Source organism: Microcaecilia unicolor, chromosome 11, assembly GCF_901765095.1.
Source record: "Microcaecilia unicolor chromosome 11, aMicUni1.1, whole genome shotgun sequence".
Classification (NCBI taxonomy): domain Eukaryota; kingdom Metazoa; phylum Chordata; class Amphibia; order Gymnophiona; family Siphonopidae; genus Microcaecilia; species Microcaecilia unicolor.
In genome coordinates, this window is record NC_044041.1 from 105,792,731 (window position 1) to 105,811,801 (window position 19,071).

The following is a 19,071-nucleotide window of genomic DNA, read 5'->3' on the forward strand; positions in this document are numbered from 1 at the left end:
CAAGAGCCCAATATGTGCATGTACCTTAAGTCTAGACTAGACAGTGTCACCATTGAGTAATGGTTGAGACTCCCATCTCTCCGTCTAGTCTAGACTTAAGGTACATGCACATATTGGGCTCTTGAGGAAGCCATAATCTATAGCTCCTGGCCATCACTGCAATGGCTGGACTAGGTCGGAGAAAAGGTTATATAAAACAGGGGAACACCCCAGGTACTTGCAAGCAAAGGTTTGCTGTGCTCTAACCCTTGATTGAGCTGGAGGCATTCAGGCCAAACATTTGTTTACAGGCCTCTAAGGGCCCTGTTTACTAAGCCGTGTTAAAGGCGCATTAATGTTTTTAACGCACGTTAACCATGTACGTGCCTACAATATCCCTATAGGTGCTTACATGGTTAGCGAGCGCGCTAAAAACACTAACACACCTTAGTAAACAGGGCCCTAAGTGTGGTAAAAACAGACTTGACCCTACCTGTCCTGCATTAGCTGGTGACCCTAAATTGAGGTAGTCTTGTGTTTTTGTTGTAGTGCTTTAGCAACCCTGACTCTGTCGTCCTGAGCCAAAACCAGTCCTTGGTTTTCTAGCAACCTATATTCTCCATGCATTTTCATCTTAGTCCTGATCCTTGTTGCTGTGCATGGATCAGAGCTGGAACACCAGAACTGGCTTTGAAACACCTAGTTGACATGGAGTGAGGGCAGCTGCACCACCATGCAATTTAGCACCTTTACATTTTCAGTGCTAAACGGAATTCTTTAGCCTCTGTGAAGTAACTCATCCTGCTGCCTTGTGTTACCAAACAATGTTAAGCTGGGATAGCAGGTAGTAAAAGACATCAGATCCAATGCATGTCACTTTTCCTGTGTGTTAAAAGTCAGGTCTGCTAAGTGCCCAAGCCCTGGTTTTTGAAGTTACCTGGATTAGATTTGGGGGTTCAAATAGCACCAGCAGGTACCCAGATGCACCATGAGGAATGTGGCTGGGAGTGACAGGGAGAACCCCATAAACCAAAACTAGCACAAAGTCTCCCTCCAGAACCTGGGTTACCTAGCAGTTTTGTAAAATCATTCATGCCTGTTGATCCTTTTACATTTCATGCTATCCTGACACCACAATATTTAGCTTCAGCCATAGACAAAGGTATATCCTACACTGCCCTAGTCATACCCCATATTTTTTGGTTCATTAGCAAACATCAAACACATACTGCTTCATAGGCACAGTGCTTAATACAAAGATGCAACAGCCATGGACACTGAAGCTTTAACAAATGTCATTATTCAGCAATGGAAGGTTCTAGTAGCTGTACTGTCCCTGCAGGCCATAATATTTTATTGAATTGCTATAAGAATTATCCAGAGATGATATCTATGTGGTTTTGAGGCCACAAGGGTCCCATCTGAAGAAGGGGCCCGTGGGATTTCAGAGGTCTGTACAAGGTATCACTGCCTGCTAAACATTCAGTTTCAGAAATGAATTTTCCTAGCTGCTGAAGTTTCATATAGTGAATTTAAATTGGACCTACTTGAGTGGGATTCAGAGCAGGGCTGCAGCCATAAGGCAGTGGTCCCCATTCCTGTCCTAGAGGCACACTTAAGTGATCTTGTTTTCAGGATAACAAAAATCAATATGCGTAAGACAGAGAATTACTACTGGACGGGAACAAAAGAGTAGTGTAGCCAACAGGCCACTTCCAAGGAATCATGTGGGAGATGAGGATAGAAACAAACACAAGTTTATTTGACACAAAAGACTCGACACGGCACCGTGTTTTGGCAAAAATGTCTGCCTCAGGAGTCTCATGAAACGGTTGGTAACTGTATGTTGAGTGTAGAGGAATGAAACAGTCTTAAAGACTCTTAACTGTTGGAAATCTGATCTTGGGATACCCGTAGCCAAAAGTGGTACAAAGTTCCGTCAGACAAAAATTACTACTAACATAACTCTCTTCTTCAATTCATAACAATAATTTTTTTTCTTCTTGGTTTAGTCTAAATGACTACTTCTCTGTTCTGTATGTGGCTGTGATAGTGTTGGGTGTGTATGAACAGACAGAGCTTTCAGGGTTGGAATGTGTGTGCTGAGCATGGGTGTGGATAGATAGAGAAACCACTCCTGGGGGATGGGGGTGAGAAGGAGATGATTTCTGGGTGATGCTCATGTCTTGAGTACGTATTTTAAGATGTAGGTATGTAGATAGATAGACACCTCTCATGGGTGTGGTGTGGGTGTAAATGTCTGTGTGCTGAGTGAGTTTAGGTAAAGAGACCATTCATGGCTGGCATATGTATGTATGTATGTATGTATGTATGTATGTATGTATGTATAGGTGCTTCTTGTGGGTGGTTGTGTCCTAAGTGACAGTTGCATTGAAGCTGCTTGGCTGCTGAGCCTCAAGTCCCTCACCCATGCATTGAAAAGTATTCAAGAAGGTTTTTTGAAGTGGAACATCCGATCACACACTCTGATAATGTGGCAGGACTTTGGAGGTCAGTGTGAAAGCTACAATCTTTTTCCTGGAGGTCAGTTATCCTTTATATGTGACCTAAAGAAACCATCCTAACTCCAGGGCGATCTGAGTGACAGTAGGACATGTGAGAATGGGACCATAAAAATCTGTCAAGTTTAAAGTGCTGTGCTTTAGGTAAATGAAATGCACTAGGATAGAAATTCAAAAAGTCAGAATTGGTCTAATGTGTCTTATTTGAATTGGTTGACTTGGGCAGCCTTAGCTAAATCAGCATAGCTTTGAAACAGATTGGTCACTTATAATGAAGTGAAAGTGAGGACTTTTACTTTCCTTTTTTTAAAAATAGTTATAAAAAGGCAATTTTGAAACCTGTGAGCCAGCTAGCAAATTTTCAAAGGATTTCCTTTTGAAAATATGAACAATATATATGATAGGGAAGCAAGTGTAAAGTACACACCAGAGAATACATATGGCAATTTAGGAAATTTTAAAAGGGCCTTTTTATGCAGGTAAATATGGACGCAGTTTTCAAAAACACTTATATGGCTGCCAGTAGGTCCAACCACATAATTGCTCTGTTCTAAAAATTCCTCTTTTGGCAGTATAAGTTGTAAATAGACAAAGTTATGTATGTAACATCCAGACAGGGCTTAAAGTTCTTCACAGAACAGATCATTTATACATTGAACTGTGAACACAGAAATGGTAGGACTAACTTTATACACATACGTTATTTGTCTAAAGCTACGCTGGAATTTTCAGCACTCATAGTTGAATGCATAATCTGGCTGAAAATTCCATATAACTTTATGTAGTTGGCACCCACTGAATATTGCCTCCTATGTTTATGCAAATATAAAGTTTTGAATATTACCTCCATGGTGACCTCCGAGGTCAGGGGCACAATCCAACTGTATAGGCCTCAGGGCTTCTGCCTCCTTCCACTAGGCCATTAATTATAAGAAACTGCCTAACTCCAGTCACGATTATTATGGAACTACATTTCTTTCTGGTCTATCTTAAAGAATTCCAGATAAGACAGACTAAACTTTTGAAATTATTAAAATGAGAGTTCACATTTTCTCATGGGTGACTCATCGAGTATTCGTTTCTTATTCTTGCCCTGACCTGAAACCTTTTCCCCTTTCTACCACCTGCTGTAATTTGATTGCAACATATTAACCTCTCAGTGAGCCCACTGGTGCCTTGACCTGCCGGAGTCTAGGGCATCTTCGTGTAGGCCTGCGCAGCAATAATACAGGGGAACTCCCAACAGGAGTGCCTCAGGGGTGGAACAAGTACCAACTCACCCCAAAATGTGAACGTCAGTTTATCACCATTAGAAAAAAAAAATAAATATAAGTAAATATACGTTCAAAGCATGATCCAAAAAGAAAGGAGGAAAGTGTTTGCTGTCGAATCTGAGAGAAGTGAACCTTGGGACTGGAATAAGAGGATGAACAAGTTTATCAAGAGCCGGTGGTAGGAAAAATCACAGCTCATGAGGGAGAGAGGGAGGAAGGAACCCCTTCTCCTAACTCTTTTAAATAACTTTACCTTTTGACTTGTCTAGTGAGGAACATAACTAGCCTTAAACTCTGCCCCTTCTGTTATTGTTCTGAATGTCTGATGCACAAGCCACATAAAATATAAGAAACAAGCATTAAAAAATTCAAACAATTTACAAATATTTAAGGGGAAAAAAATTACAGAATGGCGCAGACACTCTTGGTTGATTAAAAGCACATATTACACATTTCCCACCTAGGGTAGAATTTCAGTGCCAAGGAATGGATAGGTAAGAGCCAGGAGCTTCCATCAGTGGTGTCTGTGGAAAGGCATGGCAACACCCGCTGTCTGCGCTACTTCCTAAAACAGCCTGATCTGGAGCCTCATGTGCAATGCCCCGCCAGTCTCTCCTGCCAGGTAATTCAGGTCATTTTGGTCCTCTAGTTTTCGCAGCTCCTGCCTGCTGTAGAGTGGAGCACTGCTGATCTCCAGTGTGTAGGTGCCAGGCATGGCCCTCCGGCGCCCCAAGTGCAGGTAGCTCAGCCCCTCCTTCTGGTGAATGCGGAAGTAGCCCTCCTCGTTGCCATGGGAGATTACATACCGCACGTGATTCTCCAGCGCCTCCAGGGCAGGAAGCAGTTTCAGAATATGTTTGTGAGCGCTGAGCTCCGAAATGTTGAGGCTCATCGTAAGCAGAGCTTCAGTGTCCACGCTGGCCAAACTCAGGGGGTCACTCTAAAAGGAAAAAGCAGCAGGATCAGAAAATCCAATTCTACAACCAGCTCGGCTGCTCAAGACTGAGGGGCCCTTTTACAGAGCGGCGGTAAGCCCAACGCAGGCTTACCGCTCGGTCTTCTGGAACTACCGCTGGCCCAATATGAGCGCGCGCCATTTCCGGGAGAAAAAGAAAACCCCCGGAAATGACTTGCACAGTGGAATCCCGGTGGTAATCAGGCATCACCGTGCACTGCCCACTTACCACTAGGTTAGCGCGAGACCCCTTATCGCCGCCTCAGTGGATGGCAGTAAGGGCTCTCCATCACATGGCCACGTGGTAAGAGTTCTCTTACCGCGTGGCCATGTTTGTCTGGAGTCTTTTTATTGCTGCGGTAAAAAGGGCCCTGGCACATGGGAAAAACAGTCCCCGCCGCTAGTGCAGGGCCCTTTTTCCTGCAGTTTGGTAGAAGGACTCCTGACTGACTTCACTGCAGTTCAGCTAAGAGTTTACTTACATATACAATAGGTTCTAGGTCAGTTCCCACCTAGACAATTCCCACCCTTAACAATCATGAAGCATTACAGTCTGAAATTTATCTCATTCCCTTTCCCCTTTCAGATCATTTGGGGGGGGGGGGCAATGTCCCCCCCCCCCACATCCTCCCAAACATTACCTTTAACATGCCACACCACACCAAAAAAATTAAAATAAACCAAAATCCAAATTAATAAAGACCAAAAAATATAATCTATATATAAAAACTTACAAAAAATATTACCAAAACATCCACGCCATGCAACAACACTTTGCATTAAAATAAATACGATGCATAAGAACCCCCCCCCCCCTCCAAATAGAACACCAACAAAAACTACATGCCAGTAAGAAATAGCCAGGGGTGAACAGTCCTAGGAGGGAATTGTCCAGACAGGAATTGGTGGATGGGAACTGTCTGCGTGGCAACTAGTTAGACACCTTACAATATGGACTAAATTCTATAAACAGCGCAATTTTAGAAATGGCACTCAAACTTAGGCACAGTTTGCAGAGTAGCGCTTAAGCACCGGGAACTACCACTACATTTAGGCATGACCATTTACACCAAATGAAACCTTGGTGTAAATCCCCGTGTCTAAATTAGACATGAATCCCCCTTATTCTATAACAATGCACCTAAATTGCAGGAACACCCCAATCTGCCCATGACTCTCCTATGGCCACACCCCCTTTTTCAATCTGCATGTGTACATTTCCATGCGTAGATTCTAATTAATACCAATTAGCACTCATCGATTGTTAAGGCCCAATTATTGGCACTAATTGACTCTATTCAATTAAATTGTGTGTGCAAATTGAGCGTGTGTCCAACCTTTGTAATTTAAAATGCCATTAATAGAATTCAGGGTATATATTCAAATACCTCTAAGGAATTAACTATGTACAAGAAGCATTTTCCAGCACAAACTGGAGGAATGGTCTAGTGCTTACAGCACCAGTCTTGCCATCCAGAGGTGCCAAGTTCAAATTCCACTGCTGCTCCTTGTGATCTTGGGCAAGTCACTTAACCCTCTATTGCCTCAGGTACAAACTTAGATTGTGATCCCTCCAGAGACAGAGACATACCCAGTGCCCTTGAATGTAATTCACTTTGAGCTACTACTAAAAAAGGTGTGAGCAAAATTCAAATAAGAAAACTTTACAATAAAGGATTGTGACATGAAACTCACAGAGTAACCCCTAGGAAATGGAGCAGTGCCTGTGGTACAAAGAGCAGACTGAATGGGCTGTAAATTTCTTTCTATAACTGCACATTTATGCATGGCATGGATTGGGTGAACTCACTGAATCAGTATCCCAGAGGGATTAGATTGCCAGTCTAGTCTGTACTGAGCAGCCTTATAGGAAAAGAGGTCTGGTGGCATCTTGGAATACTAGCAGGCTTATTTTCGAAAGAGAAGGGCGCCCATCTTTCGACACAAATCGCAAGATGGGCGTCCTTCTCACAGGGTCGCCAAAATTGGCATAATCAAAAGCCGATTTTGGGCGTCCTCGACTGCTTTCTGTCGCGGGGACAACCAAAGTTCGCGGGGGCGTGTCGGAGGCACAGCAAAGGCGGGACTGGGGCATGCCTAACACATGGGTGTCCTCGACCGATAATGGAAAAAAGAAGGGCGTCCTTGACGAACACTTGGACGACTTTACCTGGTCCTTTTTTTCTTACGGCCAAGCCACAAAAATGCGCCCTAAATGACCAGATGACCACCGGAGGAAATCGGGGATGACCTCCCCTTACTCCCCCAGTGGTCACTAACCCCCTCCCACCCTAAAAAATTTTTTTTAATATTTTTTCCAGCCTGTATGCCAGCCTCAAATATCATACCCAGCTTCATGACAGCAGTATGCAGATCCCTGGAGCAGTTTTGGTGGGTGCAGTGCACTTCAGGCAGGCGGACCCAGGCCCATCCCCCCCACTTGTGGTGGTAAATGTGAACCCTCCAAAACCCACCACAAACCACTGTACCCACATCTAGGTGCCCCCTTCACCCCTAAGGGCTATGGTAGTGGTATACAGTTGTGGAGAGTGGGTTTTGGGGGGCTCAGCACACAAAGTAAGGGAGCTATGCACCTGGGAGCAATTTATGAAGTCCACTGCAGTGCCCCATAGGGTGCCCGGTTGGTGTCTTGGCATGTCAGAGGGACCAGTGCAGTACGAATGCTGGCTCCTCCCACGACCAAATGGCTTGGATTTGGTCGTTTCTGAGATGGGCGTCCTCGGTTTCCATTATCGGCGAAAATCGGGGACGACCATCTCTAAGGACGACCATCTCTAAGGTCGACCTAAATTTCGCAATTTGGGTGTCCCCGACCGTATTATTGAAACGAAAGATGGACGCCCATCTTGTTTCGATAATACGGGTTTCCCCGCCCCTTCGCCGTGATGTCCTGCGAGGACGTCCTCAGGAAAACTTGGGCGCCCCTTTCGATTATGCCTCTCCACGTCACGTTATATTCTTGAATGGCTTTTCAAACTTGTTCTGATGACTCCCACAGCTAGCAGGGTTTACAGGGCTGCCCGTGATCAATATACACGAGATACATTTTAGATTGGAGACCCAGGGGCCAACATTCAGACTGCAGGAGTTAGCCGGGCTGCCTCCCATGGTCAGTAGTGAACCCAGAAATTCAATTTCGGGGTTTTTTTGCCGCTGTGCACATAGTCGGTTAAGTCAATATTTATCAGATAACCGCATAAGTTATAGCGGACAAAGATAGACCTGTTATTTATATGGGTCTATCTGGCCCCTAAACTTAGCTGGTCAGCCAATGAATATTGGTGCTAATCGGCTGTGTCGCGCACCATAGCCAGTGACTGGTCTAGTTGCTAAGCCCCCGATTTTATATAGTGTGCTTACATTTAGGTGCTGAAATCAGCGTGAATTCTATAATATCGCATGTAACTTAACTGACTTAACAAGCACTGATAACAGCACTTAACAAGCAATAATGTGCCGAAAAATGGCCTGCGCTGGTGTAGGCGCATGTATTGGACGAGTGCAGGCCCATTTTTCAGCATGCCTGCAAAAAAGGCCTTTTTTGACCGAAAATAGATGTGCGTCAAAATAAAAATCAGCGCGTCCATTTTGGGCCTGAGACCTTACCGTCACCCATTGACTTAGTGGTAAGGTCTCATGCATTAACCGGGGAGTAATCGTTAGTGTGCGTACACTGGCAATTACCACCCAGTTAGTGCCATGCAGTAGAAAGTAGAAATTATTTTCTGTCGCGCGTTTTGGACGCACGTCAAAATTACAATTACTACCCAGGGCACGTGGTAGCTGGGTGGTAGTTCTAATTTGACATGCACCTACGCACCTTAGTAAAAGGGCCCCATATTTCTTAAACACAAAAAAGTTTTAAGTTGCTTACAAAAGCTTAAATATTCCTCTGAGAACATACTAAAATAAGAAGAGAATTCCACATTATGGCAGCTTGATAAGACAAAGATGAAGATAGTTATCTAAAAAATCTAATTGAACTTACTGAAGGAAATCTTAATAAAAACTGACTTCACAATAATTGTCTATCTAAAAGAGGTAAAAACCAACCAAATAAGAAGATACATTTCCATATAAAGACCGAAAAACCAAGGTACATAATTTAAAATGAACCCTAGCCATCACTGGTAACCGATGAAGTTTATAAAAATATGACTTTACTGATTCATCCAATTTAATCAAGTATATTCGATTCCGCACTGTAACTGTTGGGATGGTTTGTTTTACTTTAAGGACAGAGTTCAGGATATTGGGGGTGGAGGTGGATAGTACTTACTAACCCGCGTAGGCACCTACATGTGCCCAACGAGTGTCAATTCGGAGTTACCGCCCAGCTACTGCGTGGTTCCAGTTGTAATTTTGTTTTTTACACACGTCCGCTACATGCGCCGGAAAATACATTTTATTTTCCAGTGCGTGGCGGAAACCGGGTGGTAATAGTCATTCTATGCACATAGACCATTACTGCCAGGTTAACGTGTGAGACCTTACCACTAAGTCAATGGGTGGAGGTAAGGTCACAGGCCCAAAATGGACGCGCACCAAGTTTTATTTTGCCGCACGTCCATTTTCACCCCCCCACCCCTCAAAAGGCCTTTTTTGTAGGTGCACTGAAAAGTAGACCTGCGTGCATCCAATACATGCGTCTACACCAGCGCAGGCCATTTTTCAGCTCACCTTAGTAAAAGGACCCCTTAGTATGAAGCCACGCGTTATTAATTCAGTTGTTAATCAATCTTTTTATCAACTTTTTAAAAAACTTTGTTGTGTTAAAATGCATTTTGATATTTCTATTTTTAGGCTTATTGTTCAGACTTTGATTTTGTCCAGGATTGATTATTGCAATCTAATGTTTGTAGATTGTGCTAAATCCTTCTTGAGAAGTTTGCAGGATGTGCAGAACACAACCATTCATCTAATCTTCTCTTTGAACAAATTTGAGCCTCTGTCTTCTTATTTTTTAGATTTACATTGGCTTCTGGTTGAGGCTCGGATTTGTTTTAAGTTGGGGGTTACAGTTTTTAGGATGCTGTAGGATGAGGCTTCACCTTATTTGGCTGCTGCAATGAATGTATTTTTAGGGGGTAAATCAGACCAGTTGCGCGGACAGCATAGGCGCCCGGTATGCCCAACCGCTGCCCCCACCCCGCGAGCTGCAGACTTCCCCGTCTGTCCTCAGATGCCATTTCCTGCCTTCTTCCAACCCCACCGATCCCCCAACCCCCGCTCCCCCCGTCGCCATCATCAATCATCTGACGTCAGCCCGATGGCCCTTGTTCCCGTCCTGCCCTCGCCCTACCTTAAAATAGTGTAATCCTCCTCGAGCGGGCGGCGCCGGCATTGCAAGCAGCAGCAGGCTCCAGCGTTCTCTCGCATGGCTCCGCCCTTGTGGAAACAAGTCAGAAGAGGGCGGAGCCATGCGAGGGAACGCTGGAGCCTGCTGCTGCTTGCAATGCCGGTGCCGCCCGCTCGAGGAGAATTACACTATTTTAAGGTAGGGCGAGGGCAGGACGGGAACGAGGGCCATCGGGCAGACGTCAGATGATTGACAACGGCGACGGGGGGAGCAGGGGTCAGGAGATCGGTGGGAAGGGAGCTGGAAGAAGGCAGGAAATGGCTGGCAGAAGGGAGATGGGCTGCTGGATGGAGGGGAGGGCAGGGGGGAGAGGAGGGTTGCTAGACATGGGAGGATGGCGGGGAGGGCAGGGGAGAGGAGGGTTGCTGGACATGGGTGGATGGAGGGGAGAGGAGGGTTGCTGGTGCTGGACATGGGTGAATGGAGGGGAGGGGAGAGGAGGGTTGATGGACATGGGTGGATGGAGGGGAGAGGAGAGTTGCTGGTGCTGGACATGGGTGAATGGAGGGGAGGGGAGGGTTGATGGACATGGGTAGATGGAGGGGAGAGGAGGGTTGCTGGACATGGTGGATGGAGGGGAGGGCAGGGGGAGAGGAGGGTTGCTGGACATGGGAGGATGGAAGGGAGTGCAGGGGAGAGGAGAGTTGCTGGACATGGGTGGATGGAGGGGAGAGGAAGGTTGCTGGACATGGGTGGATGGAGGGGAGAGGAGGGTTGCTGGACATGGGTGGATGGAGGGGAGGGAAGTGAGGAAGGAGATGAGACGAGGGAAAAGGAAGAGAGAAAAACTGCACATGGAGGAAGAAAATAGGCAGAAGCTGAGGACCAGAAATGAAGAAGAAAGGAGGAAAGGAAAGAAATAAATGGAAAGGAAGCCCTGGAAACGGAGTTAAGAGGACAAATAGCAGCAGAATCAGATACTGGGCCAGCATGATCAGAAAAACAAAGTCACCAGACAACAAAGGTAGAAAAGATAATTTTATTTTCATTATAGTGTTTGGAATATATCCACTTTGAGAATCAGGTGCTCAACATTAAATGTTTATATTTATTTACTTATGTATGGCATTTTATCCCACATTAAACATGAATTAGGATGTTTTGTAGCTCAACCTGAGAATTGTGATATCATGATCCCTTGTTTCATATTGTTGACGGTCTGCATTTTCCGTATGGGTGGTATATTGGTGTATTAGGTTCTGCCCAGTGTAATATGTATGGTACAGTAAGGTTCTGAGTGTGTTTTTGCACAAAGTTGTGCGTAGTGTTTTGTAGTTACGATTGTGGTTAGTATATGCTTTGAGCAACCACTTTATTCTTTGACATATGATACATATCTAATATCTAAATTTAATAAAAGGTATTAATTGTGACTTTTTATTTATTTATTTTTTCTGTGTGTTATCAGACAATTATGGATTTAAGCTCTACCCCTGGCCCCACCCCTAACCCCGCCCCCATTAGCCCCCCCCCCCAAACAGTTGGGCCACCGACCGCCTATGGCGGACAGCTTTTATTGTCCTTTCCTTCAGTGAGGAATTTTGTCATCTTCTTTTTCTTATCAGGTCCCTATTTTTTGGAATTCTTTACCATTGGAACTTAAAGACAAGTAGTGAATTTTATGTTTTTCGAAGGTTGCTTATAACTGTTTTTGTTTAAGAAATATGTGGAGGTTCTTTTTACTGAATTGTTTGTATAGGTTAATTTGTGCCTATTTTTATGAGTGTGGTATTGCTGTAAGGAATTGTATTATTTGATCATTGTGTTCACTCCTTTGCGAGCTATAAGTTCTGTATAAAATAAAAAATAGAACAAAATATATAACTCTTATTGCCAGATTTTGAACTGTTTGTAGTGCTGAGCATGCGGCTGCATTCATGTGGGCAAGTGTACACTTAACTGCATAAATGACAATATTCTGTAAATGTAGGTGCATAAATCATGCCTACATTCATAGAGTGGAGGAGTAGCCCAATGGTTAGTGTAGTGGCCAGAGAACCAGGGGAACTGGGTTCAGTTCCCACTGCAGCTCCTTGTTACTCTGGGCAAGTCACTTGACTCTCCATTGCCCCAGCTAAAAAATAAGTATCTGTATATAATATGTACCGTATTTTTTGGGACTATAAGATGCACTTTTTTCCCCCAAAATTTGGGAGGAAAATGGGGGGTGCGTCTTATAGTCCGAAGGTAGATTTGGCTGGCTGGCTGGCTGGCTGGCAGGCCGCCCGCCCTCCGAGTTCGGGATCGCCCTCCCCCCGGCCCTGTCACCACTTCTCCCTACTCACGTCACGCGATCTTCCCTGGTGGTCTAGTGACGTTGGGGCAGGAAAGAGCCCCCTCTTTCCTGCCCAGCGCGCTGCTCTCCATCCTCTTGTATGCAGCCTGACGGTCTCGGCGAGATTCAAAATGGCCGCAGAGAATTGAAGTCTCGGCGGCCATTTTGAATCTCGCAGAGACCTTCAGGCTGCAATGCATACAGGAGGATGGAGAGCAGCGCGCTGGGCAGGAAAGAGGGGGCTCTTTCCTGCCCCAACGTCACTAGACCACCAGGGAAGATCGTGTGACGTGAGTAGGGAGAAGTGGTGACAGGGCCGGGGGGAGGGCGATCCCGAACTCGGAGGGAGGGATTCGGACAAGACGCACCGGAGCACCTAGGTTTTAGAGGAGGGAAAAAGGAAAAACCTAGGTACGTCTTATGGTCCGGTGCGTCTTATAGTCCGAAAAATACGGTAAACTGCTCTGATTGTAACCACAGAAAAGCAGTAAATCAATCCTATCCCCTTACATTTAAGCAATCAGATATAGAATGAGGGGGTAAGTTTCTATGTGTTAGGCTGTAAAAGGCTCTTTTAATAAGCTGTGGTAAAAAGGGCCCTGTGCTAGCATGCCGTGCGCTGAGGCCCTCTTTACCGCAGTGGGTAAAAAGGCCAAAAAAAGAAATGGCCATGCGGTAAGATTGCAGTTACTGCCACCCATTGAGGTGGCAGTAAGGATTCCCGCACTAACTCGGTGGTAACTGGGCAGTGCTGATTACCACTGGGTAACTGCTGTGGTAAAAAATAGGAACCTATTTTCCCTAGCTCCAAAAATGCCGCACACAGGGGGTCAAACTACTGCCAGTGCCCGCGTTGGGCCGGTGGTAGTTCTGGATTGGCCGCTACCGCTGCTTAGTAAAAGGGCCTCTAAATGTTTCTTGTGCCTCACCTTGAATTGTGGAGCCTAGGGGGTCCTTTTACTAAGCCACGTAAGCGCCTACGTGCACCCCAACTTGCGTCAATGCTGAGTTACCACCCAGCTACCATGTGGCCCGGGCGGTAATTTCATTTTTTACGCGCGTCCACAATGCGTGCCGGAAAATATATTTTATTTTCCGGCGTGTGGCGAAAACTGGGCGGTAATCGGTATTATTTGCGTGTTGACCATTACTGCCCAGTTAATGCATGAGACCTTACCGCTAAGTGAATGGGTGGCGGTAAGGTCTCAGACCCAAAATGAATGTGCGCCAATTTTCATTTTGCTGCACGGCCATTTTCACCCCCCCACAAAAAAGGCATTTTTACAGGTACACTGAAAAATGGATCTGTGCATGTCCAAAACATGCGCCTACACTAGCACAGCCCATTTTTCAGTGCACCTTAGTAAAAGGACCCCTAGGTGAGTTATATATTCAGTCATTAAATAAATAGAAACCCTATGAGACCCATTAAAAATGTAGGGATTCTTTTACCAAATTCTGTAACAAAGAAAATGTTCTATTCAATGTGGAAGCTCAAATGATTAAAACCTTTCTTCCCAGGAGCAACTTTTCGATACCTAATACAATCAATGGTCCTAAGCCATGCAGATTATTGCAACGGAATCTAAGCAGGCTGCAAAGAACAACTCATAAAAAAACTCCAGACCGCCCAAAATACAGCAGCCAGGCTGATATTCAGCAAAACACGCTTCAAAAGTGCCAAACCCCTCCGAGAAAAGTTGCATTGCCTCCAATCAAAGAATGGATCATCTTCAAAACCTGCACCTTAGTCCACAAAATCATATATGGCATAGTCCCAGAATACATGACAGACCTCATAGACTTACCAATACGAAACAAAGTCAGATCATCAAGATCCTACCTAAACCTACACTACCCAAATTGCAAAGGACTGAAATACAAAACAACTTATGCAGCCGGCTTCTCTTACATAAGCGCACAACTATGGATTGGGCTCCCAAAAGCTGTGAAAACAATCCAAGACCACTTGAACTTCAGGAAATCACTGAAAACCAACCTCTTCAAAAAGGCCTACCCCAACGACCCCACGAAACCCTCTTCACCTACCAACACAGCATGACTATGATCGCACAGGACAACACGCAATCTTCATCCATTTCGACCCTCCACTTATACCTCATACGATCACTATACAACTTTGTATTTCTTATCCACCGACTGGGCAAACACCTTTGACGGTACTATGTAAGCCACATTGAGCCTGCAAATAGGTGGGAAATTGTGGGGTACAAATACAACAAATAAATAAATAAACTGTGGTAAAAAGTGGCTTTAGCACGTCCTTACGTGGGTCATTCCCACACCTCATGGCCATTTTTACTGCAGGGGTAAAACGATCAATTTTTTTTTATTTGCACTATCAATGGCCAAGCGCTACTTTTCCCATTAGCGCGTGAGCACCATTATGTAGGTGGTAAGAGCTCATGCACTAATCGGTTAGTGCTCGGCTTTATAGCTGCACTAACCCACCTAAAAGCATTTTTATTTCAGCAAGCTTTTGATAGCATTTAATTTTCTTTTTGGACAAATATTAATAGCAATATTGAGAAACGTTTAAGCATATACCCCCAGACTCTATATAGTGCGCTCAGTTAGGTGCCGAAATCGACATGGGTTCTATAACATCGCGCGTACTTAATTGGCTTAACAAGCTAATGAGTGCTGATAACAGCACTTAACAAGCAATATGAGCAGTAATTGGCACTGATTAGAATTTAGGTGCACAACTCGCTAAGCATATTCTGTAACGATGTGCGCCGAACTTCTAACGCATGGAGGCAAAAGGGGGCAGGGTTATGGGTGTTTTATGGGCGTTCTAAAATTTAGGCACCTAGTTATAGAATATGGCCCAGTGCACCTAAATCTGCGTGTTGAGATGTACACCAGGTTTTCGTTGGCATAAATGGATGTGCGCAGATATCAGCGCTGAAATATCAACTAATCATACGCTTAAATCTAGATGCCGATTATAGAATATGCTTAGTCGGCACTGATTACAGCGCCAATTTTTTAGGCGCCATATATACTCCATAGGGCTAGAATCTCTATATGGCGTCTGAAAATTCCACGCGGAAAAGAAATATGCCTAGGCGTATTCTCTAAAGTATGCCTATATTTTATAGAACACGCTTAAATTTCTACGTGCATATAGAATATGCCAAGCGCCTTTCCACGCGACCAAATTTAGTCACTGCCATTTACGCCATGTTTTACTTGGCGTAAATCCCGACAACTAAATTAAGCGTAGAGTGGGTGCATTCTATAACTATGCGCATAGATTGTAGAAACACCCACACCTCGCCCATGGCCACGCTCCCTTTCCAACTATGCAACTTAAAAATTTATGAGCACCATGTTACAGAATACGCTTGGCAAGTTGTGCGAATAAATCTTAATAGTGCTGATAATTGTTTATTAACATCCAATTAACAGCCTTGATTAACGCCATATATAGAATCCTGGGGATATTGTTTTTATTGTATTTTACTGTGCATATTTTTTGAACCCCACCTAGAATTTTAGATAGAGCGGGTTATAAATTTTTAACATAACTAACTATACTATAGTTTGAGCTGGTGGTTTTAAGCCTCATAGAGCAGCAGAGAGGCGTGTAGCAAAAATCAACACACCCTTTCTGTGGGCCCAAAGTGTTTTGGACGTGTGCTGGTCCATTTCCTGAGCGTGTCTGGAAAAAAGGGATTTTTTTTATTGTGCTGGAAAATGTACGTGCGGCAAAATGAAATCCAGTCCACCTCCATTTTTGGCCTGAGACCTTAACGCCACCCATTGACTTTGAAGTAAGGACTCACACGCTAACCGGGTGTTTTGGGCATGCGCCAAAAATGGAATTACCACCCGGGGCATGCGGTAGCTGTGCGGTAGTGCCAGTGCCTATGTGCCTCAGTAAAAGGGCCCCTGTATTTCCCATACAGCATATGGGCAGATCAGCCATTTTACTGCACACCACTGAGAAACTCTACCCCACTGTATGCTTGAAATTAGTAAACATTTTAAGAAGCACCCATGATATAAAACTTGCGTGGTTCATTATATTATTTTCTAGATGTCACCACCATTGTGTTTCACTGTGTGACAGCACCCTTGCTTTGGTTCATTTGGTTCTGTTCATTCATGATTCTCGCAGCCAAACTTGCATAAGGTGATGGTGTTAAAACAGCAAGAGACACTGGCAGCACAGACAGTCAAAAACATGATGCTCCCTGTTACCTCATGAGGCCCTGTTATGTTGGCACTGCGACGCTGGCGGCCCCGTTTTGGATAACCATTAATTTTACACTCATAACAGCTCTCAGGGGATAGCAAGTTCTCTTCATCCTCTTCAGCAGGGGCTGGCAAGTAGGAGCTCTGGCCAAAGCCCAGCCCAGAAACGCAGTGCCTACGATGCAGGGAAATAAAATGCTGCATCAGTCATACAGGTCAGTGACGGAAACAATAAAGCAGACATTTAGCATCTTTTCCTCACAAATGAGGCAACAAGAAAAAAGATCTCAATTCTAGAATATCTATGAGAATGATATACCACACCAGCCCATCAAAATCAGCAGAGTATAGAGTTTCTATTTTATTGATGTGGGTGGTGGAAAAATAGAGAAAATGAGAAAAGCTTCAAGAAGAGAGAGAGGGGGAAAGGAAGAAGCTAACACAGGCTAAATAAAACCAGGGCCCATTTTCAAATCACAGCTGCACTGGTGCAATGTCATTTCAATATAGGCACCTATTTTAAGTACATAGATGAGGAACCTAAAATGTACTTGTCATTTTGTTTCCCTACATTTAGGAGGGGAATTCATCAAGGTGCGGTAAAAGTTCGCTTTTTACCGCACCTCAATTTACTGCTGGATTCAGCAACCTGCAAGATTGCAGTACCTTGCAAGCTGCGTTATTCTATATGCCTGAAAGCATCAGGCTGCACAGCTGCATTCCGATACTCCTGAGATGCTAGAGTTAGGTCTCCCCCCAGCTCCCGGCCACCCCTGGCTTAAGCCCTGCCCACTCAAGTTCAAGCCCCTCACTCCCCTCCCCCCACTTCACAGGTAGATCTTGACCCCTCAAAAGGTTTCCTTGGTTGGTTGTCCAGGGGTGGGGTCTGGGAGGTCTTTGGGCAACAGCAATGCCCAGTCCAGTGCCACATCCAAAATGGTGCCCCTAGCGGCAGGGGCGTAGCTAGGTGGGGCCACGGGGGCCTAGGCCCCCCCCAGATTTAGTCCGGGGCCCCTGGTTTTGCTGGCGGGGGTCCCCAACCCTTGCCAGCCGTCTTCAGCTCCGGTCTCCGGCATGCTGTGTTTGTGCAGGACGTCAGGAGGAAGAAATCACAGATCAGTGAACGCGGCGCACCTGCACGTTCCTTTAAGTGAAACTGAGCATGCTCAGTTTCACTTAAAGGAACGTGCATGACGTCAGGACTCAAGAAAGCACAGCTCAGCGAAAGCAGCACGCCGGAGACCGGCGCTGAACAAAAAAAAGCTTTGGCTGGCGGGGGTTGGGGACCCCTACCAGCAAAGGTACCTTGCGGCGGTGGCAGTGGCGGGGGTGGGGGGGGGGTGGAAGTGGCGGGGGAGGGGAGGCGGGCTAAAATGTGCCCCCCACACACACTTTGGGCTCTAGATCCCCCTCCCGCCAAGGTCTGGCTACGCCCCTGCCTAGCGGTAGTCTCATGCAACTACAACTAGGGATCAAATTTCCATATAAGGATTATGTGGAAATATGACCCCTACTGGTACTCACCATTTTGGAAGCGGCGTTAGACTGGGCAGTAGTGACTCGGCATCGCTTCTACCCGAACAGCTCCTGGCCCCCTTCAGACCACCAATGATATCAAGGTAACACTTTGATGGGGCAAGGATTACCTGTGAGGTGGGGAGTGGGGGGCTTGAACTTGAAGGGGTGGGAAGGGCTTATGTTAGGGAACACTTATGCCAAGGGTGGCGAGTTGCAACTTTACAGCCTGATGTTGCCGGGCAGTGAAATAACCTCAGCAAAAAACGGGGGTTATTTTACTACAATTTTTGGGCCCTAACTCATCTTGCAGTCTATCACTGCAAGTCACATTATGGTACTTGTATGGTAATAAGATGCAAAACCAAGGCTTTTTTTGAGGGAGTACTTGGGGGGTATTGAGTACCGGCATCTTTTCTACTGTATGCTAAAACTGACCCATGGACCCCAAGTTTTAATGAAAGAGCTTACAGTACAGTCTCGAATATCAGAAGTAAACAGGACCGAGCCGTTATCGGATAAGTAAAAACAATGGTAACCTTTATAAAATGCACAGAAACATACTTTGTGCATAAATAATAGGCATAGGGTATCTGTATTTAAAATATTGTTTATTAACACTAACCAGCAACCAGCGTGTGAATCCAGAAAACAGGAATAGATCCTGTGTACTTCTTAAGGCAACGAGATGACATCACCGGGGGGGGGGGGGGGGGGGTCTGTTGAATATACTGGATGGTTGGATTAGCAAGGCTTAGATCATCGATGATCTAAGCCTTGCTAATCCAACCATCCAGTATATTCAACAGACCCCCCCCCCCCCCCCCCCGGTGATGTCATCTCGTTGCCTTAAGAAGTACACAGGATCTATTCCTGTTTTCTGGATTCACACGCTGGTTGCTGGTTAGTGTTAATAAACAATATTTTAAATACAGATACCCTATGCC

The 19,071-nt window shown here is 45.2% G+C and overlaps 1 protein-coding gene across 1 annotated transcript in view; it reads right to left on the bottom strand.

Annotated features, from left to right (window-relative positions):
* Positions 1-415: 415 nt before the first annotated feature.
* Positions 416-19,071, bottom strand: part of LOC115480232 (fibrillin-2-like) — a 296,051-nt gene continuing 277,395 nt past the window's right edge. The window contains exons 63-64 of the mRNA XM_030218752.1: positions 16,599-16,784; positions 416-4,713 (exon numbers count right to left, since the gene is read on the bottom strand). Of these exons, the coding sequence (XP_030074612.1) occupies positions 4,341-4,713; positions 16,599-16,784 (559 nt within the window). The 3' untranslated portion in view covers positions 416-4,340. The remainder of the gene's footprint in view (positions 4,714-16,598; positions 16,785-19,071) is intronic.